Genomic DNA, 27,586 nt, shown 5'->3' with positions numbered 1-27,586 from the left:
TTTTTTCGTCCAAAATTTTATTATAAACAACCATTTTATAATGAGATAATTTATTATGAGACCTTATCCATTGTGACAAATATGTTGAATCACTTATTGAAGCCCTTATCTGAGTTTGGCTACGTCAGGGAAGCAAAAAAAAATGCAAATATTGGGATGACAATTGAGGATTTGAGTGCTTTTTAATACTTAAACACTGATCTTTCATTGTCACAAGCTATGTTGAAGCGATACAAAGAACGTTCTATATTAGATTAATTACCATGTCATTTTATCTATATATGATCATAACTCATGATTGTCCAAAGTTCATAAACTTTATTGAAGATAGAAATTACTAAAAAATAAAAAATAAAAGAAAAATTGCTGAGAGAGAAAAAGAAAGAAAGAAAAAATGACATTACATTACATACCAATGTCTATCACGTTTTCTCTGTTCTTCAATAATATGGAATGGTATACAGTGAAAGAAGAATTTTAACTCAGAAAGTTTTGTTTAATTTGTCATAATTTTACCCAAATGCCGTACCTCAGGCTCTCCCAATTTGCAAAGTCAGACAGTCACTTGTGCAATTCAAATGCACTAATCGAGATCATTTTTTAAAACTAGTTTCAGTTCATCGCAAGTGATTCCATTTTATCCTCCCATTTGTTCAACCTTTTGGTAGCTTCTTCCACCTGTAATTTAACATAGAATTTGATTTGACATAAACTAGAAATGGCTCATAATTAATAGCAATCTGTTGTCACAGACTCACATATAGGATTAGTAATTTGGCATATATTGCTTTTAATTTTCAAATCATTTTTAAGAAGTTGCATGTATTTCTTGGACAATGGTGGTCCACCTGCTCCTTCTTTTGGGTTGGCTATTCTAGTACGGCATAGCCAGCAATACCCTAACCCAATCTGGCACAACATTCAACTTTCATATACAGGTTCAACATTAGATACAAATGGCAGGTCTAATTGGTGGGTCATATCTTAAGTGGGCTTAGACCAAAACCAATACTAGTATTTATTTTTTTACAAAAACATGCAATAATTAATTATAGGTCATATTAACGGGTACTCTTAGCCCTTGGGCAATTGTTGATAAACTATATCAAGAAAGTTTTAACACAACTTTTTATGAAAAATATAAAAAGTTGTCAACAATATTAATTGCTTTATCATTTTCCCATAAAAATATTTCTAATAATAATTTATAAATCAATGCTCTTAAGGCATTTGTTAACATTTTCCATTAATTAATACTTGTAAAATTTGCATATAAATTGTAGAATGAAAACCCAGATTGTGATGTTTACTTATTTATACACGAGAACTTAGGATTTGAAGGTACTTACCTCTTTTTTCCAATCCGTCCGAAACGTAACCCAAATCAAAATGATGGTTTGCGCCAATGTGCCACCGAGCATTCCCAACCATATCCCCTATATATATATATATATATATATATAACAATGTAATACATGCATCACAATGAATTATTACCACATCTTTCATCATTTCCATTTGTCAAAACGTTAATATTTTAGATTGAAATCTCACTATGTATATATATTGAAACCAAAAAGTGAAGTACCTTGGCACCAAGTTTGAAATAAAAGCCGAGAAGCACACCCAATGGTATTCCAACCCCGTAGTAACATGCAATATTTACGTATGCAACGAAAGCTTGCCATCCACACCCAACAGCCACCCCTTCAAATTAACATCATGGACTATCACATTAGATCAGAGCTAGCTTGTTTAATAAATATAAGACATGAATGTTAATGAACACCAATAATTATTTGTGCATTAATATTAATTGATATTAATTTTACCGGACAAGACAGGTTGAATTCCATTGAGGAGGAGGGTGAGGGCGAGAAGTGGGCAGAGATCCGAGACAGCAGCGGCCACGGTTTCACCTTGAGTGAATGCATAGCTTATGACATCGCGTAAAGCAAGCACAACCAATGCTGAGATCACAGAGATGATGAAGGAGATCAATGTCACAACCGTTACAGAAAATGATGCTGACTTTGGATTTCCAGCTCCAAGCTCATTGCTCACTCTCACACTGCAATTTCTCATCATCATGAACATATTTGTATATCAATTATAATTAATTTCAGAGGAAGAGAGAGTCTAATCAATCTATTTCCACTAATGAATAATTACAATGTAAAACATGTGCTTGTATATTAATTGACACATGTGATTTGATATAACAACGGACTACTAATAAATAGGACCGTACGTGTTAGCTTCATCTCTTAAACGACTGTATTGCTCTGTGGCTATGATTGGAAGGCTAAATCAACACCTATTGTGTCTTATGTTGCTTATGCTTAACAAATCTAAGACACTCAATTGAAATTAATGTGTGGTATCTAAATTAATTTTATTATTCATATAGAATAAAAATAATAATAAATTCCTAGCTAGAAGAAAGTGACAAGACTGACTGACCTTGCAGCTGCATTGAAGCCAACTGAGATCATGAAAACCCATCCAGATACTGTTGTGCTGCAAATGCAAATAGCATCCCATTCAAAATAATAATAATAATAATAATCAACTATATGGCGTTTGGCTAATTGACAAAAATTAGACATATGAAACTGTAAATACAAGGTAGTGTGATTTTTTTTTTTTTTGATCGTGATACTAAATGCTGTAGGGGCCGCATCATAATTAGACTGCAGAATTGAGATATGGAAAAATTCAATAGACATAGGACTAATCCATTTGCGGGACCATATGCTTATTTAAACGAGTTCAGTTTGTGGGCAATTAATGAATGTTGGGCTATGTTTAACAAACAAAAAAATGCATGCAGAGCTATCATTCGAGTGCAATGCAAAATGCCAATTGATGTATAAATGAAAATCACATTTAAAAGCAGTCTAGGCAGGTGCTTTAATATTTGTGCCTTAAGTTAAAGCGGGTTTCAATGAGAGAACACAATAAACTTATCTATTGTTTGGTTAAGAATTCTCTCAATGTTTTAGATTGTACTGTTTGGATAGAAGATATTCCACCACAGTTTTATCATGTACTTTAGGCTGATATAGCCGGCTTTCGTTAATAAAGCTTCATGTGTTTTCTCAACAAAAAATAAAAGTTAAAATGGATTTTATGCTTACAAGTCAGCGAAAAGATTGTCAATGATTGAGATGTTTTAACAACCTAGGATAAAATTTAGTGAGATTGGTTTTAAAGTACAAGTAATTATAGGTTTATATGGGGTCCGTTTGGATAGCACTTATTGTTGCTGAAAGTTGATAAAAACTGATTGTTGCTGAAAACACTGTAGTAAAATAATTTTTAAATGTGTAAATAGTGTTGTGGGACCCACTTTTAATATTAAATATTGCGTGAACAGTGTGTGCACAGTGCACGCACAGTAACTTTTGTCCCCCCAAAGTCAACAACTGCGGCAGGAAAAAAAAAAAAAAAAAAAACCCTCTCCCAATTGTATAATTATTATCATTGACTGAGTAATTGATCAAAGGAGTACACCCATCAACAAGCTTGATAAATTCAAAAGATCGTCCTAACATATTGATGTCATTATAAGACCTTGGTTGTCCAAAAAAATATGTGCTATATTCTAAGAATATATGATGCCACATGTTCCAAAATAATTGTTGAATGATGAATATAACTAGTATACCGACCTATACATGTAGTAGAACAATTCTTTCATTTCCAATGCATGCAACTAATGCTCATTAACATCCCCAGATATCCACGGCTTTGGCCTATTGCTAGCAAGATGGCAATGTCATTGTTGTTTTGTGACCATAAATACTCTTTAGTAAATTAAAACCATTGTGTTAACAACTTTTTATTGACTCTTAATTGTGATTCGTTCTCCAATCCTCACATATTCATCACGTAAATCAATCATTACTCCAAAGGGGTGCATTCTTTGTGTGGCAATCATCTTTTGAAGGGAAGACAACTAGAGCCTTCCAACATTATTTCTTCATTGGACAAAGTATGGCTTGATCACTTTTAGCTCAGATACAATGTGAAGTAAAAAAGTGTTACTTGATCTAAACCCTTTCGAAATACATTTAGGGGATATATGGGTGCTTCAGCAGAGTAGTTGAGAAAAGGGTTTTGATTGCCTTGCAAAGAATCATGCTTGATGAATGATGACGTTTGTAGGGGCCTTTTTTGTTATGTTGGGCTGGGTTACCTCCTGCGGTATTAGGCCCAAATGTTCTGAGTAAGGTAGTTGAGACCAGTCCAACTGCAACTTAACTTGATCCGGCTTGTGCACAAATTATGCCTTGTCTGCTAGGAACATGCTTATGGTAGGCAGAGCTATTTTAGATGAATTATGGTAGGTAGACATGATAATAAAACAAAAAATGAATACTTCGGCTTCTCAACTAAAGTAAACAATTAATCTTTAATTTAATTTAGGCGAAAATCACATTTTCGTCCCTATATTTTCACGCGATTCCCACTTTAGTCCCTAACTTTTATTTTCACCGCTTTTAGTCCCTATTCTGAAAAACACCTTTCGTTTTGGTCCCTGCCGTTACATCAGAGACGGAAAATACACACGTGACAAACGGAGTGCACTGTTGGCACACTAAAAGCTGATGTGGCCATTAAAATAATAATAAAAAATATTATTTGGCATTAAAAAATGCCACGTCAGCATCTAAATTTAAAAAATTAATTTATTAATTTTAACTAAATAAAAAAAAATCAAAACAAAAATAAAAATAAAAATTCACATGAATTAAGATCTAAAAGTATGTTGAACAAGAACACCAAGAACACCAACCCAGAAACACAAACACAAACCCAGAATCACAAACACAAACCCAAAAGTGAAAACCAAAAGTCACAAACCCAAAAACACAAACACAAACCCAGCAACAGATCAACCAAACCAAACACAAACCTCCGACTCCCCTTCCTCCCTCCTCCCTCTCCCTCCCAATCTCTTCTTCGCACTCGGCTCAGCCGTTTTCTTCTTGCAATACTCCATCTCCTCCACCGCCGCCACCGTCCAGACCTTCGATCTCCAAGCCAACTGCGAGCTCGAGGACTCGAGGTTGCGAGCTGTGGCTATTCTGGATCTGGTGTTTCTGGTTCATGTGATGTTCGTCGTGTTGATTGCGATGGTTACTTACGCCGTTGTTGCGAACCTTCTTCCTCCGTTTCCCGCCGCTAGGCCTTCTTCGCCTTCTTCGCCTCTTTGGAACGCTGTTCCTGCATCAACCTCAGCACCATCGACCTCGACGACATCGACGCCGCCGACGAGTCCCACGATCTCCCTCTCATCTTCTCCAACAACAGCCACAGACACAACCCCAATCCTAAACCCAACCCCATCGTCGCTGCCGTTTCCAATTAGCTCCCTCGCACATGATTCTCTCTTCTACTGGGTTTGTTCATTGTTTCTTTCTACTGGGTTTCATTTCTTCTCTTTCAATATGGCTTGTACTTGTACCTACGCACGCTTCTATTATAGAAAGATTAACAAATATATATATATATATATGGGGTTTCGATTTGGTGCGATCTGTGTGATGATTGATTGATAATTTCTGACTCTCGGCTTTGCTGATATATGATGTTGTTTATGTATGACTCTGTCGAATTGGATTGGGAATTTTGAGATCTTACGAATTGTGGGTTGACTCAATCTATGTGAATTGGATTATGACTTGAATTCCTTTGTTTGATTGTGGATTTTATTTTTCTCCATTGGGGTTTGTGGATTTTGTGATGTTGGAATTAGCTGTGGGCTTGAATTCTGCTCCAGCTGCATAATTTTCAGTTTAGTTCAGTATTTCTTGAAGTCTGGGTTTGTGTTTGTTGCTTTTGTGTTTGGTTTGGTTGATCTGTTGCTGGGTTTGTGTTTGTGTTTGTGTTTCTGGGTTTGTGACTTTTGGTTTTCAATTTTGGGTTTGTGTTTGTGATTTTGGGTTTGTGTTTGTGTTTCTGGGTTGGTGTTCTTGGTGTTCTTGTTCAACATACTTTTAGATCTTAATTCATGTGAATTTTGATTTTTACTTCTGTTTTGATTTTTTTTTTTTATATAGTTAAAATTAATAAATTAATTTTTTAAATTTAGATGCCAAGGTGGCATTTTTTAATGCCAAATAATATTTTTTATTATTATTTTAATGGCCACATCAGCTTTTAGTGTGCCAATAGTGCACTCCGTTTGCCACGTGTGCATTTTCCGTCTCTGATGTAACGGCAGGGACCAAAACGAGAGGCGTTTTTCAGGATAGGGACTAAAAGCGGTGAAAATAAAAGTTAGGGACTAAAGTGGGAATCGCGTGAAAATGTAGGGACGAAAATGTGATTTTCGCCTTTTAATAATTAATAATATAAAAATAAATAAATTAAATGTACAAAATTTAGCAATATTGATTAAAATAATATAATGTTTAAAAAGATTTAATATATATAAATAATAAAAAGTAAAGACTAAGTAGAATTTCTCTTATTAATTTTTAACAAATTTGTACAAGCTAGATAATATCTCAAAAGGTTTAATAAACTAATTTATTTAAAAATCATTTAAGACAAATGGAAAAGAACATTCCACAGTATTCCGCATGGTTCTTTCCTATTTGTTGTATAGTCAACATGACTTTTTAAGTTTTAGAATAAAATAATCCCACTACCACCAGTACGTTTTGCCTCTCTTCCCAAAAAAGTACTCCACTTTACCTGTCTCTCACTGACCCTCCCTCTCTGTCTCTTTCGCTTCCTCTCAGCTCTCACTTCTCAATCATCTCTCTCTCTTTCCACCTCTGCCTCACTTCACGATCAGAACCCAGGCTAGCCTCAATCTCTCTTACTTCACTTATTCACCCTCCAAACAAGCAGATCTGGAAAAGGCTCTAATCTATTTCAGGCCAACTCGTCAGTCTCTCCCCAAACAAACAGATCCGGTGAAGAAGAGGTAACCTCGGCTTTTTAGTCCCGACAACCATTGCATTTTTAGGAAAAAAAAAATTTTGGGAAAGAAACCGGCAAACTCGTGCACGGTTCCGACAACCAGACGGTTTGACCGCGGTTGGAACGGTTTCTAGCAAAAATAAAATTTCCGGTTTTGTGGGTTTAAAAAATCAGACTAGTGACCGGATTTTAAAACCATTCATTTTCAAGGAACTAAACATAACGTCTTGACTAGATTATAAACAACATAATAAAAGCACTAGCACTAGACGTTGTATCAAAATCATGGTTTTAAAACCGGTATGGTCAAATGGGAAAAAAAAAAGACATTAAATTTTCGATTCTTTGGTTGGACCAGATTGAACTGAGATAAACCATCCGGTGATGTCATAATGAATATAATTAAAATATTTAAAATAATTTTAAATGAGATCTTACGAATTGTGGGTTGACTCAATCTATGTGAATTGGATTATGACTTGAATTCCTTTGTTTGATTGTGGATTTTATTTTTCTCCATTGGGGTTTGTGGATTTTGTGATGTTGGAATTAGCTGTGGGCTTGAATTCTGCTCCAGCTGCATAATTTTCAGTTTAGTTCAGTATTTCTTGAAGTCTGGGTTTGTGTTTGTTGCTTTTGTGTTTGGTTTGGTTGATCTGTTGCTGGGTTTGTGTTTGTGTTTGTGTTTCTGGGTTTGTGACTTTTGGTTTTCAATTTTGGGTTTGTGTTTGTGATTTTGGGTTTGTGTTTGTGTTTCTGGGTTGGTGTTCTTGGTGTTCTTGTTCAACATACTTTTAGATCTTAATTCATGTGAATTTTGATTTTTACTTCTGTTTTGATTTTTTTTTTTTATATAGTTAAAATTAATAAATTAATTTTTTAAATTTAGATGCCAACGTGGCATTTTTTAATGCCAAATAATATTTTTTATTATTATTTTAATGGCCACATCAGCTTTTAGTGTGCCAATAGTGCACTCCGTTTGTCACGTGTGCATTTTCCGTCTCTGATGTAACGGCAGGGACCAAAACGAGAGGCGTTTTTCAGGATAGGGACTAAAAGCGGTGAAAATAAAAGTTAGGGACTAAAGTGGGAATCGCGTGAAAATGTAGGGACGAAAATGTGATTTTCGCCTTTAATTTAAAAGAGATAATCACAATAATGATAGTTATTTTTAATAAAGACAGTAAGTTAATAAATGGTCAACTCATGGGTTAATCAAGAGAAGAATGAAATCAAAGCAAATCCAGTCCGCAGGACCAAGGCAAGAGAGGAAAGAACGCTTCTTCTCAACGCAATCAACCTCCCAAGGAAAATCCTGCCATGGAAGTTAATTATTTTGAGGGAAGCGGATCTGAATGGTTGGTGCTCGGAGGAGAACCCCCTTTTTCTTGCTTTTGGCAAAGAGCAGGATTTTGAGAAGGAGAAAGGGAAATCGATCTACTGGTGCATGCCTGCCGGTCTAACTCTATTTTTTCCTTTCTTCTTTCTTTGTTTTTAGTTTTCCTCTTATCTTTTCTTTCTTTTCTTTTACACTCATTTTTTATTTTGTGATTCCCCTCTCTCTCCAGATTCTTGCCACCTCCCTCTTCTAGGCACAACAAAGGTCTCCTTATATAGTGCCTACCGTTACCAAATTTTACTATTTTAGCCCTTAACCACCTTTGTCTGGTCTGGGTGTACTTGCCAACCACCACTGGTCCGTCTATGTGCCACTCCCCATTTCCAAACAAGGGAGAGCTATTTTATTTATTAGTCTACCGTGGCACCCTTTCCTGCCACAGTATGGGTGCTATCTCTCTCTCTCTATCCCTCATGGCATGCACCTAACGATTCCAACTCAGCCTTACTTCTTTTGGGTGGTATGTCATCACAACATGACGTAGCCCCCAAAAGAGCTTGAGCAGGAATCGCAGAATAAGTTTTTCCCCTCTCTCCACCATCAAACCATGCCCTCTTACCTTTGACCTATAACCCCACCATGTCCCATATTGGCTAGGTACAGGCTGGTAATGCCTGGGCCTTACACATGTCTCCTTTTCATGTATGTCCAAAATCTGTCTACTGCTCATGCGTTCGCCGCAGTCTGGAGGCTTGTCTGCACAGTCTGTCGTCCTTCTTTGACCTTTTATGTGGGTTGCTTTATGATTTTCCGCTCCCCTTAGGTGCTGGGCTTTGCTTGATGTTGGGCTTTGCCTTCTTTCAGTCTATTATTTGATCCATCATTTCCTGTCATATCACTCTATCATTCCTGCTGCAATGACTTAATCCTGCTGGGCCTCTTTAGGCCTGCTGTTTATTCTTTTCCCAGTGGCTTAGCATGGCCATGGGTTTTCTTACTTATGGGCTCCTGTGTCCCTTTTGTTTTCTCTTAGGCATCCTTGGCCCATTTACTTTTCTTGGACTTCCTCGCCCCATTTCCTAACTCTGTGTTCTCATAGGCTTTTACTAACTTCATTGGGCTTCCTCGGTCCAATTATCTCATACTCATCCTTGGGGTTCGTGAGCCTATCATCAACCCCTTACTCTTTTTGCTTGCATTGCTTTGGGCCTGCCGCGGTCCATTCTCATTTTTCTACATCATACACTGCCTATGGGTTTGCTATTTGTCATTTCTCTCTTTCCGAGCTCCTTTGAGCCCATTTGCTTCCTCAAGACTCATTTACTTATTTTATGGACATGTGATCCATTATTCCTGCCGCTTAGGCTTAATGGTTCTTTTTTCTCTCTATTTGCCAACTTATTTTTGACCTGTGCTGCTAGGCTTCCTCTTTCTTTTTGGCTTTCAAAATGACCATCAACAACTTTGAATAGAAGAACAATGTGAGCTTAATTGTTCTTCTATAGCAAATCGTATAATTATCTCCAATTCATTATCGTCGAAGGATGAAAATTCATTAGCAATTATGTTGAAAACAAAGAATGAATGAAAGATAATTTTGGGCTGAGAGAAAACAAAGAATGATAGAAAGAAAGTGATTACGTTGAGGAGGACTCAAATTTTTGAAAGGAAATAGTTTTATTTAAAATAAGAGAATATGACCGTTAAAATACAACCCTTAAAATATGACTCTTGGGGCGTTAGAAAACATGAGCCTCTTTAAAATACAACCTTTATAAAAATGAATAAAGAAATAATATTTAATAGATATAGAATACTAAAGTTGATAGAGCTTTTTGTAAATAGTAGAGTAGCTAAAATAGAAAAAGGGATGAGGGTGTGAGACCAAATTTGGCTAAGAATGTATTAAGCCCCTAGTGTCATTGGTCTTATTCTACGTGAATTTCACTTGTTTTTGGAATCAAGAATCCGAAAACATCTATTCATTATTAAATTACCGATTACCCCAAAGATATAAACTATTAGAATATGATAAATTTAATCATTTAATCACATATTTTTAACACTCTTCCTCACATGTGGGTCAAAACTACCTTTTAATTAATAAGTGAGACCTAACACGTAGGAATTTAAATGAGAGGTAAAGTAGAAGAGACAAGGATTTCACTCAGGATTTCATGCTCTAATACCATGTTAAACTATGGATTATCCCAAAAGTTTAAGTTATTAGAATATGATAAATTTAATCATTTAACCACATCTTTTTAACATATGTTTGTTATGGTACTTTTGCATTTGTTCTTCCCTCCCTTGAAACAATTTTTTGAAGATAAGGTGCCAAATGAAATTTTTGGGATGCATATTTCTTGCACCGATTATATATAACAAGTGTCTCACAGCACATGAGTTCCATGTATTTATAAGACCCACATGCTATAAAAAGGCAATTGTAGGGCAATCAATTTTTGGTTTTGGGTGAAGTTTGGGTCCAGTGTTTAGTTATACTAGACCCATTGAGATTATAACATGTGTCCACTTTTAAACACATATCACCATCTTAACGGATTAGTACATTACATGCGCTGGACATAAGCCTAACCCTTTGGTTTTAACCTATAGGAAAAAACTTTCACCCAATACTATAGTGCAATTTAAATAGGATATGGACCAAACATTTGACATTTTTTACACATTATATTAACACAAGCCAAGTTCTCGTATTTAGAAAATTTGGAGCCCGTTAATTACCCTTTTAAACAACGATTTTCAGTGTTTAAACACCACTACACGTATTTTCACATATTTTTTTACTCACACGTATTTTCAAAAAATAAAAATAACGTTACAATAACAACATTACCAAAATGAGCCCTTGGTTGTTCAAAACCGATACCAAACAGTGTCTTACTACCTTCCACGTATGGCTAGATTGTTATACGTGTAAGAAGAACTTATTGAAAGGCTCTTTGGCATTCTTTCAAACAATCGGTGTGCAGGAATTTTACCCGCTAGTGAGTACCTAGTAGTGACCTACATCACTCCTCTTTTTTTTTTTTTTCTTTTTTTTTTTTTTTTTTGAGAAAACCTACATCACTTAAATTACAGTGGAAACTCAAAGTTGCTCCTTTTTCTTTGTCCCCCCCCCCCCCTTTTTTTTTGATATGTTGTGTTTGGTTGTTGAGAAAATGAGGGAAAAAGAAAGTGTGAAATTTGAAACTTTTGAAAGTTATGTGTTTGTTGTCCTCTGTTTGGGTGCCAATGGAAGTGTTTGTCTGAAAGTAGAAATAATAAACAATTTTCTAAATTTTGATGTATTGAATTTTTGTTTCATTTGGAGTACTCTTGCCCTTTTGGTTCTCTGTTGGAATTTTTGTTTAATAAGCTTTTGAGTCTGTCAAATGAACCACAAAATGGCTATTGTGTGGTTTGTTTGGTTGCTATGAAAGGCGAATAATTTGAATGGGAGAGTGGCTAACGTTTGAGTTAATAGGAGTTATTTCTTGAATTTGAGTCTTAGTGGGGTGGAGCAGGTGTCACTCTTTGATAATGACATGTCACAGTTTGGAGAGACTTCCTCCAATTCAGATTGCAGAGAAACTTTCTCCTATTAATATCAAACCCACCTCATCATGGATGACAAATGACTTCTAACCTACCCTTCACTGGTTTTTCTACTCTTCCTACGGCTACTTCTAAGTTCTATCTACTATCTATATAAAAAGTGTCTATGGCTATTTTTACAACAGTTTTTTTTTTTTTTTTTTTAACATCTATATGTAGTTATGTTTAAATCATGATTTGAGCTTATTTCCCTTTTTATTTTTTAAAGATATAGTGTTTTTGTTCTAGAGTTGTTATACATGATTACCTACGCAACAAATTGTCATAATATTTTCATAATTGATGAGGTATCACTTCCTTATAAGACAAAATAAAATAATAAACGATAAGACCAAAACCAACCACAATTTAAAATAAAGCTCTTGTGAAAATGTTATAACATTTTTGGTATTCTTACAATTTCTATGATGTCAATTGTATATAGATAAAATACAATAAAGATAGGAAATACTATCATATAAGGACATACCACAACTTAAAATAAATGTATTGTTAAAATGTTATCATAATATTTTCGAAATAATGAGGTATAAGTTTCTTAAAGCATTCACATTAGCTCATACAAAATGGAACAAGACCAAATTTTGCCCTACCAATCCCAAAAGTCACCTACATTAGCTCGTGCATCTATTGTGCAAAATTCATTTTACCTATAGTTCTTATGCAAATATACACAAACATTGTTGTTGTGCATTTCAGTTTTTATTATTTCTTTGTATTTTGTCGAGGATGAAGAAAGAGAGTGAATGCTGGTTTTGTTGTTGTCACAATATTTTAACAATTGCTAAGTGTGCGTAGCTTATAGATCAAAATAAAATAAATTAAAAAATTAAAATGTCATAACATGAACCACCACAACTTAAATTAAAGGTATTGTGAAAATTGGGCATTTTGTTGTTATCACAATAATTCCAAAATTGTTGAGAGTAAGTTCTTTATAGGTCAAAACAAATAAAATAAAAAATTATTAGACTAGGACTCATCACAACTAAAAATAAACATATTGTGAAAATATTGTGACATTTTGTTGTTTTCACAATATTTTTCACGTATAAGTTTTTTATAGGTCAAAAATAAAATAATAAACTATCAAATCGAGACCCACCACAACTAAAAATAAATGTATTGTGAAAATATTGTGACATTGGTTGTCATTCTTTTTTTTTCTTTTTTCTTTTTGATAACCTATTTGTTATCATTCTTAGAATCTTTTTAGTGAGTGAATATTGCATTTAGCAAATAGATTCTAAGAAACTATCATAGTAAAATAGATATTCATATGTTAAATAACTACATTAAGTTTGTATGTAATCAACACTCTTATATGAATGATATTAGCATCAGGGACGGAGCCAGAACTTTGAGTTGAGAGGGCAGTTTCGCTGTTGGCTATGTAAAGGGGTTTCAACCTTTGACTCTGCTACTACTTAGCTGTTGAGGATTTTTTTTTATTTTTTATGTATAGGTAAGAACAAAATTTGTTTAGAATTTTTTAAAAGGCGGAGTTGTTTATTTTGGATAAAATTGGTTAATTAAGCTTAATTTTTTATGGTTTTACTATTGGTAATTTTTGTTGTTGAGCTTTTCTTTTCTTTTCTTTTTTTGCTTGTATATTTTGTTTTAAATTTTAGATCTATAAATTTTTTTTATGATTAATAAATTAGGAAAATACTAGAGTTACAAACTTTTTTATAAAATACTGATGTGATAAGTGGTAAGTAAAAAAATGATATGAGTGGTGGGCCCATATGCAAACCAATAAAAATTTGCTATCAAAACAATTTGTAAAAATGTTGTAAAAAAGTTTGTAAGTATAACATTACTCTTAAAATAATCAACGGTATTGTTTTAAGAGAAAAAATATATATAATTTCATAGAAAAAAATTACTAAAATTACTATTAGTACACATATATGAGAAACAATGGGAAAAAAAATTAGAGAGAGAGTATTACTTTTGTTTAAGGTTTAGAGATAGGTATGGACTACAATAAATAAGAGATAATTAATGAGATCCTAATCAGAATATTTGCATTAATAAGTGTCTTTTTTTACCGTTTGATTTACTTAAATCCAATAGTTTAAAAATATGTAACTCTTTAAATTTACACCAAGTATAACTTGAACTCATCTCCACATATATATACTAATACTTTTTTAATACTAGTCAAATGGTGGCTCCGTCCCTGATTAGCATTGTATGACATACATTTTTTTAATACATGGTTTCATACTTCTTCAAATAGAAACTCTATCTTAAATTTCTCACTTAAGGAGCAACACATGCCTTACAAATGCCAATCAAACTAGTCTTGTCTTCAAGAAGGTGAGTTTTTTCTTTTACCCTTCAAACTTCACTCTTTATTTTTCATCCTCCTCCTCCTCCTCCTCCTCCTCCTCCTTCTCATCATCATCATATATTGTTTTCCCTCAAAATTATATAATTTTCTTTTAATAAAGTTTTGCTACAAACTTGGTTATAACTAGTGGCTACACTCTACTCAATATTTTTTTTATTGGATACGAAATTTTGATAAATCTACCAATGAATTACATTTTCTTTTTATGTCCTTCATGTGTGTAAAATTTTCAAAAGATTAAAAATCAATAACTGCATTATCATTTAAAATGTTTAAATTTTAACACGCATGTCAAATTTTGTACAAATAAGATGTTATATAGTATTCGATATATAAAAACATGCAATACAACTGTAGACACTTGATTTTGCACCCATGATTTAATCGAGGAAGATGACTAGATTGACCATTCATGTACCCAAAAATCACAATTGCATTACATGCATTAAATTTGTTCATTGCATACCATAAAAATGATATTGAGATTCTAATAGTTGTGATAGTATGCCTGGTTTCCAGATCGAACCATCGAATCGAAAGATATCGCATGATCAAGTTTGCACGTCCAGCATGCATTGTGTCTAGGTAGAATCAACCACGCATGATTAATTTAAATTAATTCTGATTGGTTAAATAATTAAAATTAATTAAATTATTTTGTGATTGGTTGTTAGTTAGTGTCAAAATAGGCTTGCTTGCATGGGAATAAAGGGGATAATAGGATAAAAATAAAATTGTGGATAACCTAGACTTTATCAAGAATTTTTTTTTTTTTTTTTAGTATTTATCTACAAGATAATTGTTGCTGAAAAGACTTGAATTATCTAGAAAATAGTTTAATTTTTAGAATACGGATTAAAAACGTGTCTAAAAAATCTCAAAAAAAGGAGTCCAAAATGGACTAAAACTCGAAAGTGGGATTGGCACCCAAAAGTGCCAAACAGCACTTTTCAAGTGCCGAATGGAACACATTTAGGCCTCGACCCGAGGGCATTGGGATTACGTTAAAACACATCCTTTTCAATTTTTTAGTGATATGGACGTGTCCCAGTTCGTATGCTGATCGTCTAAGCTATTTTGTCGAGCCTTCCAGCCTCTATAAATAGAGATTGGATCTCAAAATTCATGACACTTTTTCATGCCCTCAGATTTCCCCTCTTTCTGACTCTCCTTTCTGGTATTTTCTCTCTCACATTAAAGAAGTTCTAGAAGCTTTAGTCTTAAGAATTTCTTTTTTGTAAGCAAGGAATTTTAGGTTTCAAAGATAATTGCATGAATTTCTTTGAACCCTAAAATATTCTCTCAAGAAAAAGAATACGTCCATGCAAGAGTTAGTTTTTCTTTACTTTTTCTTCTTCTATCTATTTTAATTTGGTGATGCATAAATAAATGTTTGTTTAGTTTTGATTTTTTTTAAATGCTCATATCATGCGTTGTCGATATTTTCTCTATTGGAATATGATTTTGATGTTTTGCTGTCAAGATCTTTTTTTTTTTTTTTTTCAAAAATCTGCTTGTTCTCACATCTTCTTTCAATCAAAAAATTGATTTGCATCTTTATTAGATGCATATCTGAATCTTTTTTTATAAAAAAAATATATTAAAAAGAAAAAAAGATTTGCATCTTCATTAGATGCAAATCTGAATCATTTTCAATCAAAAAAACTGATTTGCATCTTCATTAGATGCAGATCTGAATTTTTTTCAATCAAAAAATTGATTTGAATCTTCCTTAGATACAAATCTAAATTTTTTAAATCCAAAAGCTGATCTACATCTTCTTTAGATATAGATTTGAATTTTTGTTAACATAGCAGATTTTGAAATAAAAAAAGAGGTCATGAATAGTTTTGTTTGTTTTGTCTAATGCATGCAGCATAGGTTTATTTCATGAATATTAGTTCTCTTCTAAAATATCGTTTTCTTATTTTATTTTACAGAAAAACACAAATTTGATTTTTTCTAGCTCTCTACAAATCTAAATTTTTTTGTTATAAAATAGATCTGATTTTTTTAATACAAACCAAAAACCAATTTTTCTAGTTCTCAAAAACAGATTTGATATTTTTTTTTTAAACCAAAAGACTTTGTTTTATTTAATAAACACAGATCTGACTTTTCTATGCCAAAAACTTTTTTTTTTTACATGTACAAAAATAGACCTGATTTTTCTAAACCAAATCAAATTTTTTATTCACAAAAAACAGATCTGAATTTTTCTTAAAAGAAGAGGACACATTCATAAACAGATTTATGTGACTTAGTTTAGAATTAAGTTTGTCATGTATGCAACATATCATCCATGTCATGCATAAAAGGGGTACATCGGTCATGAGAGTCTAGAAGACCAAACTCTATCTGGGCGGAATGGGTGCCTAACACCTTCCCATTCCGTAACTTAGCCTCCAAATTTAGTGTCTTTGGATAGTTAGACCTAGGCTTTATATATATATATATATATATTTTTTTTTTTTTTTGGTAGATTGTAACTAGGACAAAAGGCCATGTATCTTTGGTAAGCTTTATATATATATATATATATATATATATTTTTTTTTTTTTTGGTAGATTGTAACTAGGACAAAAGGCCATGTATCTTTGGTAGATTGTAACTAGGACCCAAAGCCATGTAATATTCAATTTATCAAATTTGTACTTTTTTACTCAATCAATGAGAATGGAACAATTTAGTCATGTAAAGTTGTATTTAATTTTTCTTATTTTTTTGTACAAAAAATAAGTCGCAACTTCACACCACTTACCCAAAAAAAGAGGTGCCCTTAAAAGCACTAAAAAAATTTCCTTTTTGAGAGCAGCCCTAATTTTGGCGATCTCTCACAGTGGCGACTTCGCTGGAGATGTCGAGGGCTAAGTTTCGTATTAGACTTAAGTGACCAAATGTGTACCCTTGTTTTTGCATGGTCTTGCATGATATTATTGTTTGTTTGTTTATTTATGTTTTTTGAGATATTGTATGATATTTTGTTGTATGTATTGTTAAAAGCTTTCCTTAATTGTCATGGTGTGTGCCATCCAAATAACAAATATGTATGCACCCCTCTCAACAACATTGTGGTGGTAGTAACCATGGATCACCGGTCTTCTTTAGATTTGAGTACCCACTGGCGAACTCACCAACTCATAGCCTAAAGTCACTAGATCATTTCTTGTTGACTATAAAGGACAGACCATGCCGTTTGGACCAATGCAATGTTCATTACATTACAAGTTGGGAGATGTAAAGTCCTAGCTATAGGAAACAATGAAACAACAAACTCATCCTACAACATAATGACTTAGAACCTACCCTTAGGCTGGTTCATGTTAAAATTGCATTGCATATTGTGTGTGTTTGTTTGGTTGATTGATTGATGTGGATAGGGACCTAGCTTTGATTAACTCGACCAGGCCTGTCATTAAGGGAGAATTTAGTCAAGATATTTAGGAAGGCTGCAAAAAGAGCCTAAGGCTGACACTCGAGCCAGTAGTAGCTCTAGTTCCAAGCTCATCACTCCCATTACGATACTGAAGCCCGTAAGCATAGAAGATACTCCACTGTTACAACATCACAATTGTATATTCGACCTACAAGACAGTTCAAGCCATAAGAAGTTTGAAGCTCCTAACACTATGGCAGAAGAGGGAAAACATCCGAACACCAAAGAACCCATGAACACTCAAGAGTTACTCAACACCATGGTAGCTAGTCAGATCCATTTGAGGGAGGACATGAACCCATTGCACCCGTACAAGTATCATAAGGGCCTAGGGCGAAGAGGGTGTTTCATGAGTTGTATATGCCTATCAGCCAAGTGTTTAACAAGCTAAAAGCAAAAGGGTTATTGAAACCCTTAGACCTAAGACTAGTTCCAAACCCGCTACCCTCAAGGTTTGATGTGAATAAGAGATGTGCCTACCATCAAGACCCTGGCCATGATACTGACAATTTTTTTGGCCTTTGTCATGCAATTCAAAACCTAATAGACAACAAGGTGATTGCGCTGCCTACAAGGCCTAGCATCACTAATAATCCCTTACCTAATCACAATTTTGGGAGAGGACCAAGGATTAATTGCCTAGTGACCGAAGAGGAAAGTAAAGAAGACCCATCTAACCTGATCTATGACCTACCCAAATGCTTTATGATGACATGGGAAGAATTGATGGATAGGACACCCAACTATCCACCATTGATCATCACATTACACGTGTCCATATATGCTAACTAACTATTCTAAGATAAAAGCTACAGGTCGTATTTGATGTAGAAGCCGTTTAGTGAAAATAGAAAATTCAACCACAAATGCTCTGCTTCAATACTCTGCCTCTCTGCCTGACTTGATGACTCATCTTGAAATACTTCCATCCTTCTTATCATCTAAATTTCAACAGATCTCAAAGACACTATTTTTTATGTCGACTATTAGAAAACCAATCTTCTAAGGTGATGAAATTTACTAAAAGACTTGCATCCTAAAAGATCAGGAGGCACAAAGAGCAAAGGTAACAGCCAACAAGTTAAATAAAGCCTCTCCTATATATATATATATATATATATATTAAATCACCAATTAGAAGACTAGAGGTGCACAAGTGTTAACTACAAGGAACATCAAAACTGAAACCTCCAAGATTACGGAGTTTAAAAAGCTACATAGCAGTATTTTCAAAATAAAAGCATTACCTTGTGATCCAACTGGTGTATTGCATTTGTTAATTTCACCATCACGAACAAATGAATCATAAAGAAAAACATATATCATTATCAATTCTTCCTACAAGGTTGAAATAGGAATGCATTCGCTCATTTGGGGGGCATATAATAAAACTGACCTTGAAGAGAGAAATCTTTGAGGTTTATATGACAAAGATTATAAACATCGTAGGAGATATTGGCTTTCTGTAACCTCATGCCAAGTGATGCAGCACAATTCAAGGCTTGCAAGTTGGTGAGGAAACTCTGCTGTTGCAATTGGGACACATAACCCTCCATGGATTTGCAGCAAGAAGTCTGGTTACTTATAACACTTCCACATTCTTTCGCAACATCTGTCATGTTGGGAAAAACCAGTGGACAGACTGAACCAGATAGTAAAACAAACTTGAAGATCAGAAAGTCATACGTAGAACAGATTGGTCCAAATCATATTGAAAAAGCATCTCATATGGTTTTTGTCATATTCTAAATTTCCAAGATGTACGAGTTCTTTATTTTCTTTTTATTTATTATTTTCATTTTTCATGCTAACCTTTATTTACATTGCAATTTGAAAGTCCTCTTAGAACACTATTTGCTGAAGAAGGATCAAGTCTACTGGCCAGATATCGGAGGACAAGATTTGTGCAATCATCAATCCTTCTTGAGAGATGAGGTCAGATAGAGGCCCCATCCGTATTTGACATACCATTTAACGCAATTTTTCTAGCAGCATCTAGTATAGCAATTTGGCAAACTTGGTTACAACACTCATTGACAGGATCAATCCTTCCACAAGCAGCCAAAAGTCCAGAAGAGTCCACAATCCTCTCAAATTCATCAACATCAGTGATGGGGCAAGAGGCGTTTGTGAGGTTCTCTGGGTTGAACGAACATATATTTTGGAGATTATCATTTGCTCCTTGACTCACAAGGATCTTCTCAACGTCTGAGAGGCAATGCTTAGAATGAGTCCTGCTCAAAGGAAGGATCCCAGAGTATTTACAGGACTGTCCTATAATAATCACTAGTGTGGCATCAAATTGAGGACAACATACAACATTAGCCAAATATGGTGCAAAAGAAGCCCAGCAGTCGGTTGCGTTATGCTTATCACACTTTCAGCAGCTGAAAAATTTAATGTACAGAGTCCTGAAAGATAACCAGTAGAAACTAGTTAAAACATTTGGATGGAAGAGATCTGAAAGGATTTTCATTATGATCTTCACTCCAAAAGCATCCAATGAATAAAAATGAACTGGTTCAACTTTTACATAGAACTAGCCACAAACCCACGCGATACGTGGGAATATAAATATTATGTAATAAGGTGTAATATATAATAAATAAATAAATAAACCATTACTTTAAGTATTGTCTATTTAAAAAAATAAAAAAAAAAAGATTTCTACAAGTATTTTTTTTAATCTTTTTATCTCTACAAATATATCATTTTATTTTATTTTTATGTTTGATTAATATTTTTTTTAAGGTGAACCATGTTCTTCTGATTTCTATTGAAGTGTATTATATTTTATTAAAATACAATTAAATTTTATAAGTTTCAAATTTATTATTCAAATTTCTTATCTCTTAATGAATAAGGAAAATATTATAATAATAAAAACTCATTACAAAATTACAATGTTATCTTAACCAAAATTAAAATGAAACTAAAAGAATAAATAATAGGCTTTATAATAATTTATTACTCAAACAATTGGTAGGCATATTCAAATTCATGTTTCCCAAAAAACTAAGTATTAACCCAAACTAAAATTCAACCAAAGCTATAAAAGGGAAAGAGAAGACTTTCAGATGGGATATTTTAAAAAATAAAAATAAAAAATAAAAAAAATAATAAAAAAAAAACCAACCATCAACCTTAATTAGAGTTATAAGAAAGAATAAAAATTCACCGAAAGAAAGTAGAGAGAGTACTTACAATTTTGTGTGGAAAAAATATGGATTGAATGGGAAAACGATATCAAAGTTATATAAAATAAAATGGATAGAAGAAGAGGCAAATTATAAAAAAAAGAATGGAAGTATAACGGTAAAGTTGTGGGTAGATAAAGAGGCAAAAAGGAAAGAGAGATTGGAAAAAGTGTAACAGTAGGTGTAAAGGTAGAAGAGGCAAATTATAAATAAATAAATAAGGAAGTACAACGGTAAAGTAGTGGAAAGATAAAAAGGCAAAAATGAAAGGGAAATGTTGGAAAAAGTGTAACAGTAGGTGTATGAACTAATAAGGAAAAGAATTTTTTCTTTTTTTTTTTTCTTTTTTGAAAATAGGGGGAAGAAAATTTTAAATAGAGAAAAGAAAATATAAAAAAATAAATGAATAACGTGGCTTCTGATATGGCTCAACAAAAGCGTAACAACAGTAAATGCTACGCTTTACTTGGGCTCACAATCTATTTGTAGTGTGGGCTTTGGATTTCTTACTTTGGGTAGTCTGGAACATAGAGACCCAACAAAGCAACCTCTCCTTATGAATTCTGCTACTCTCCCTATTACCACTTTTCTTTTGTTCGTTTGCTTCCTCTATTCTTAGTTTCCTCTAGAATCATTCAACAACCTTTTTTCTCCCTTAACTTCTCATATTTATAGCCCAAAATCAGTGGAGGGGTTATGATTACTCTTGTGGTGAGTGGGAAAGGAGGTCCAATGTTATTATCCTTAAGTAGGTGTTTAGTTGGGAGTAAAGGGTGGTAAGAATGGCATTGGAACTGGTTCCCACGTTAGAGAATCTGTCCGACGACACTACTTCCCAAGTCAATACTGAGTATCTAGGGACTCACCTCCTTGGGAAACTACCGACTCCGACCAGGTCGAAGTTGGCCGGCAGGGTCTCACCTTTACCGCTCATGTCATAACGGCTTCATTACAATTGTTGGGCTTTGGATGGGCATCAAGGCTTGTCTAGGCCAAGTTTGTAGGCCCAGTAGAACACATAATGCCCTAAGGCCCAAGGCCCAACAAGCTCAAACCCTTGTACACGTGGCACCAGCGTGATGGACATTATAAACAATGGGCCTGAGGGGGAGTTACACCCCGTACAATAGCCCCCCCTTGATTCATGCCCGGCTCTCGGGTATGAATCAAGGACTCCAAGAGATGGGCGCTACTCGGGAAGTCTAACGGGTAGAAAATGGACGGTTAAAAGACTCATTAGTGCGCCCTAAAAAGGCGCGTTGTATCTGACAGCTAGTGTAGCCATCATCATTGTCTAATGATTCGTGAACCGAGGCAGCACACGTGTGGCAGTTGAGATGGGAATTCGTAGAGTTTCCCACTTCTCATTGATTAGATGTCATTTATCCCCCCATTTGGCTCTTATAAATAGTTCTTTCAGAATCCCTTCTTCATTTTTACATTCTTCATTCTCCAAACTACCTCTCTACCGAGCATACCTTTTTCGTGCGCTCATCTTCCAGCCTAGAACACCATTCCTTCCTAAAGCCCAAAGTAAGTTCTCTCTGCTTTTCCTTTTGCTCTCTCTTTTCTCCTTTTAGTCTTCCCTTACTCTTAGTTCAGGGATCTTAGCTTAGAAATGGGTTACTCCCACCTTCTATCTTCAAAGGCATCTTTAGCTAGTTTTAAGGCTGCTTATAATGTCCCTGAGGATGTTGATATCGCCTATTGCCATGAGGGCGATATTGACCTCCATAGGCGTACCAGCCTAAACACAGTCTTTTTTCCTCTCATGGCCATCCTCGAGGGTAGGGTCAGATTCCTCGTGGACCCTTTCATTATAGGCACCCTAAAATTTTACGGCCTATGTCCCGACCAACTCCCCCCCAATTATTACTAAGTGGTGAGTTGTGTGAGTAGGCTAAACCGCATATTCGGTCTGCAGTTAAACCACCACGATATTAACTTTATGTATAGTCCATACGGAAACATTAGGTCCGATTATTACTTAAAAACTAAAGATATGCGGGTACGGCTGATATCATGCCTTCCCGATTCTGACGAGAACTCAGTAGGGGAATTTGTTCGAGTGAGCAGCAATTGGTTTACCGACGAGCTCCCTTGCTCGTTCTCGCTGCGCGATGTTGGTCGGTACCGAGAACCCTTATTTGCTTTAAGCTTGCATTTTTTACTTAGTCGCTTACATGTCGAACTAATCGATCTTTTTTGTTGATTTTCTGCATAATCAAAAAGGTTCCAACCAAATCTCTGAGTTATACATGTACGAGATCTTAATTTTGTACTTAGATCAGAAATTTTTGTTCATACGGACGGACAGCTCTGAGCATCCTATTTGATACTCGGCGTCAACCCCGTATACTCGACCTGGCAAGCATTCAGCTAGGCATTACTTATACATAGCCCACTCCTATCGTATATAGATGTACGTCATGCAAATTTTCTCCCGCCTTCATTGACTACTGGTAAAGCTCGGGATCTTGGCCCCATGTATATCACCATGGAAGACCGAGCCCTAGTGAGAGACGAGTCGGCCGAGCGCATGTCTCTAAGCCACAAGGTTCACGTACCCTTTGAAGAACCGACAAGTCCAGCCCTGCCAGCCGAGCAAGAAATAGCTGAGATTGGACTAGACGTCAAGACGGTGACAAGGCGAAAAATGACGGTGGACCGATTCCTGCCCGGCACTCATCCTCCCGCCCAATCTCAGCAGCCTCAGGGCAAAGGCTAAACTCCTTCTCCCCCCCTCTTCCAACCATGCCAAAAAGAAATAGCGTCTTGACGATCAACTGCCCCGAGTTCCAAGCGATGCCCCTTCCAACACCCCTCTTTGGCAGTCTGGCGGGATTTTGATCCGGGAGCCAGTGGGCAAATCTCAGCCAACTGCTCAAGCTGGTGCTAATGTAGTATCTTCCTCCCGGCACAAGGTCCACTGGCAGCCTTCCTTTAAGTTCAGCGGTGGGCCTCTGCTAGCTACAACCAGCCTAAGGGTTTGGGATAAGGACGAAAGGGGAAGGGTGGCCCAAAGCTTGGTGCACAGCCTCCTACTACTCGAGGATGTTTGGTTTTTTACTGAGGGGGACGAGGATTCGTTAGTACAGCGGCTAAAGTGGCACACTGTGGCGGCAATTTTCTTCTCCTTCCTTTTTCGTTCATTTTAATGCATGAATAATTCATCTACCCTTATATCCATTGTTTTTGTGTTACCAGTCTGCGTAAATGACATATGTCCTTGGCGAGAGACTGAAAGAGCTCACCGAGGATGCTGATTAGGAGAAAGTGTTGAAGGATGTTGCTAATGCCACAGCGAAGGAAAAGGGCAAGGCTATCGAGGCTGCCGAAAAGAAGGCTCAAACCTCAAAGAAAGCTTGGCTATTGGCCGAGGTGGAGGACTGGCTGGGGTGCATCGAGCTTAAATTAGCAGAGGCAGCAAGCCTTAATTTGGACTAAGCCGATCAAATAACTGATCTGAAAGCGGACCTTGAAGCCTGTGAAAACAAATGGTATGATGAGGGCTTCGCGGATGCCAAGAAATCTGTGGAACCTGTTGTCCATTAGGCGCAGCTCCATGGGTTCGGGGAGGGGTGGTTGGCGGCCCTTCAGCCGATAGGAGTGGCCGAGGACTCCCCTTTGAGAAACCAAGATCAAATCCCTTACCCGGCTCCTCCACCCCTCTGCCTAGAGTCAGGTCAATGCTGCAGATGAGGAAGAGACCACCAATATAAGGGAGCTGGTCCAAGCGATTGACGCCTACGTGGATGCCGTTGATCTCGAGGTTTCCAACAACTTTAATGTTGCCGGTAATGCACAAGCCCAGCAGCCACCAACCGAGGACATCCCTACCCAGCAAGCCAATGAAGCAGCCCAACTCCTACCTGTCGATCCAGTTGCTTAATACTTACATTTAACTAGCTTTTTATCTGTGTTTGCTTCTACTTTGTTGTTTTTACTTTTGGTTTGCCTAAGGTCACCCGGCTATGGTGACGAAACAATAGCTGTAACTTTAATTAATTAATTATTTTCCTATGGTCACCCGGCTATGGGAACCGAACAATAGTTTAGTTTTATTCACTTCTGTTTGCTTTAATTGCTTTATTATGCGGCTTTGGAGACCGAGCGTTCTATGAATGATTGTTTTATCACTGATAGGCTATCTTTTTCTGATTGATTATTTTGCTTACTTCTTAATCATCATCTCAATTAGCCGAGCAGTCCAGTCATGGTGCGCCCCTGACTTTACAGCGGTCGGTACAAGCCTAAGGTAATTTCCTACGTTAGAAGAATGACTAGTTACAAGTTGTAATTGCAATACTTTACCCAACTTAGGAGAAATGAAGGCTGGATGATGAAGCCAAACCGAGTACAAGGTCCACCGAGCATGGGATCTTACACTGTTCGGAACTTTAGTTGTATAGGCAGGTTAGGAACACTTGGCGCAAGGCGTTCACCTGCCCGGGGATGTAAATCAACCCGAGGGCAAGCTTCTATCCTTAGATAATTTAATGTAAGGTTTCCACCAGCCTGGTGATGAAAATCGTACTGAGGGCAGGCTTCAGTCCTTGGATGATTTAACGTAAGGTTTCCACTTGCCCGGTGATGAAAATCAAACCGGGGTCAGGCTTTAGTCCTTGGATAATTCAATGTAAGGTTTCCACCTGCCCGGTGATGAAAATCAAACCGGGGTCAGGCTTCAGTCCTTGAACAATTCAACATAAGGTTTCCAACTGCCCGATAATGAAAATCAAACCGAGGTTAGGCTTCAGTCCTTGGACAATTCAACATAAGGTTTCCACCTGCCCGGTGATAAAAATCAAATCGGGGACATGCTTCCGTCCTTAGAGTAGAATAATTTGCCTTAGTTCTTCTAACTTCCCTTGCAATTGTTGGCCGGGGCTAATGAGTTAACGATGATAGATTAAATACTCCTACATGGATAAGCATCACCTTTGTATTAATTAATAGAACGTACATATAAGATTACATTCAATTCACACCCTTGTGCACAGATGGTCAGTGATAGAACTTCCTCAGATTGTGGGCATTCCATTGTTGGGGAAGCAGTCTCTCGTCTAGGTCCTCCAAGTAGTACACTCCTGCGCCTATAATGGCAATGACTCAGTAGGGCCATTCCTATGTCGGGGCCAACTTTCCAGAATTTGTATCTCGCATATTCCCTACCGCTTTCCATAGCACTAGGTCCCCAACGCTGAATTCCCTTATTTTTACCCTTCGGTTATAGCGCCAGGCGAGCTTTTGTTGATACTCGATCAGCCGTATAGTCGCCGTTTCTCGGTACTCTTTTAGCAAATCCAAACGCTCCACCCTTAACCTATCGTTCTGGGCTGGGGAAAATTCCGCAACTCGTGCGTTACATAGGTTTACCTCGGCTGGTATTACAACTTCGGCCCCATATGTTAGGGAGAACAAGGTCTCTCCCATGGACCTCTTAGGAGTTGTCTGATATGCCCACAAAACATTAGGTAGCTCCTCGGCCCACCTACCCTTTGCGCCATTTAACCTTTTTTTCAATCCATTCACAATTGCTTTGTTAGTGGCTTCAGCTTAGCCATTACTCTAGGAATACATCGGGGTGGAGTACCTATTCTTGATGCCAAGGTCACTGCAAAACTCGCAAAAGGCTCTACTATTGAACTACAATCCATTATCAAATATAAGAGAGTCCAGTACCCCAAATCACATGACTATGTTCTTCCATTCAAACTTTTTAACGTCCACGTCCTGAATATTGGCTAACGTCTCTGCTTCCGCCCATTTGGTAAAATAGTCAACAACCACCAAAAAAACCTTCGATTGCTCGTGGACTGGGGAAATAGGCCAAAAGTATCCAACCCCCATTGTGCAATAGGTCAGGGGCTACTGACTGGATTCAGATGACTAGCTGGTTGGTGGATCAATAGGCATGCTTCTGGCACTATTCACATTTCCGTACATACTTGGTGGCATCCTTCTGCATCTGTGGCCACCGAAATCCCTAAGTCATCGCTCAGTGTGCTAATTAGTGTCCCCCTACATGACTACCACACACCCCATTGTGTAGCTCAACTAAGAGTCCATTAACCTTCTTGGGGTGCAAACATAAGAGATATGACCCCCCGAAAAACCTTCGGTATAGCTTGCGATCTGCTGACAACCAATACCGAGTGGCCACTCTACGTACCCTATTGGCCTCATTCACATCGTTTGGTACTTGATCCTCGGCTAAAAAATTGATGATCGGGTCCATCTAGCATGGCCCAAATGCCAAAACCACTGCAACACCTATCGTGGTGTTAATGCTCGGTTGTACTATAAGCTCTACTTTGATCATTCGAGGCACATCCTCCATCATTGATGACGCCAAGGTAGCCAAAGAGTCCGCGTGCCTGTTCTAACCCCAAGCAACTTAGATCACCTTGGCTTTGAAAAACTGACTTATAACCTGCTTTACTACCCTCAAGTATTCCTTCATCCGAGGGTCTCGGGCCTCAAAACTGCCCTGCACCTGACTAACCACCAGCCGAGAATCCAAGTGAATCTCTACGTCCCATGCACCCATACCCAAGATAGCTCTTAATCCAGCAAGTAAGGCTTCATACTCAACCTCATTATTAGAGGCCCTGAATCCTAACTTGAAAGAATGTTCCAACCTTATTCCTTCTGGAGTGATAATAACAATCCTATCTCCAACCCCCAT

At 36.3% G+C, this 27,586-nt stretch overlaps 1 protein-coding gene and 1 pseudogene across 1 annotated transcript; both read right to left on the bottom strand.

The window, feature by feature from the left end:
- Positions 1-384: 384 nt before the first annotated feature.
- LOC112034864 (protein DETOXIFICATION 40) lies at positions 385-19,317 on the bottom strand. Its single transcript, XM_065776525.1, has 6 exons — positions 19,095-19,317; positions 2,464-2,587; positions 1,833-2,071; positions 1,589-1,707; positions 1,350-1,436; positions 385-678 (listed from the first exon to the last, which is right to left on the bottom strand). Exons 1-6 carry the CDS (start codon positions 19,315-19,317, stop codon positions 613-615), a joined length of 858 nt encoding a protein of 285 aa, XP_065632597.1. The 3' UTR covers positions 385-612.
- Positions 18,794-27,586, bottom strand: LOC136061260 (uncharacterized GPI-anchored protein At1g61900-like; annotated as a pseudogene).

The sequence above is a fragment of the Quercus suber genome, unplaced genomic scaffold, assembly GCF_002906115.3.
Source record: "Quercus suber isolate HL8 unplaced genomic scaffold, Cork oak 2.0 scaffold_135, whole genome shotgun sequence".
In the NCBI taxonomy this organism is placed as follows: domain Eukaryota; kingdom Viridiplantae; phylum Streptophyta; class Magnoliopsida; order Fagales; family Fagaceae; genus Quercus; species Quercus suber.
The sequence above is the reverse complement of the archived record's forward strand: the minus strand, read 5'-3'. Positions and strand labels throughout refer to the sequence as shown.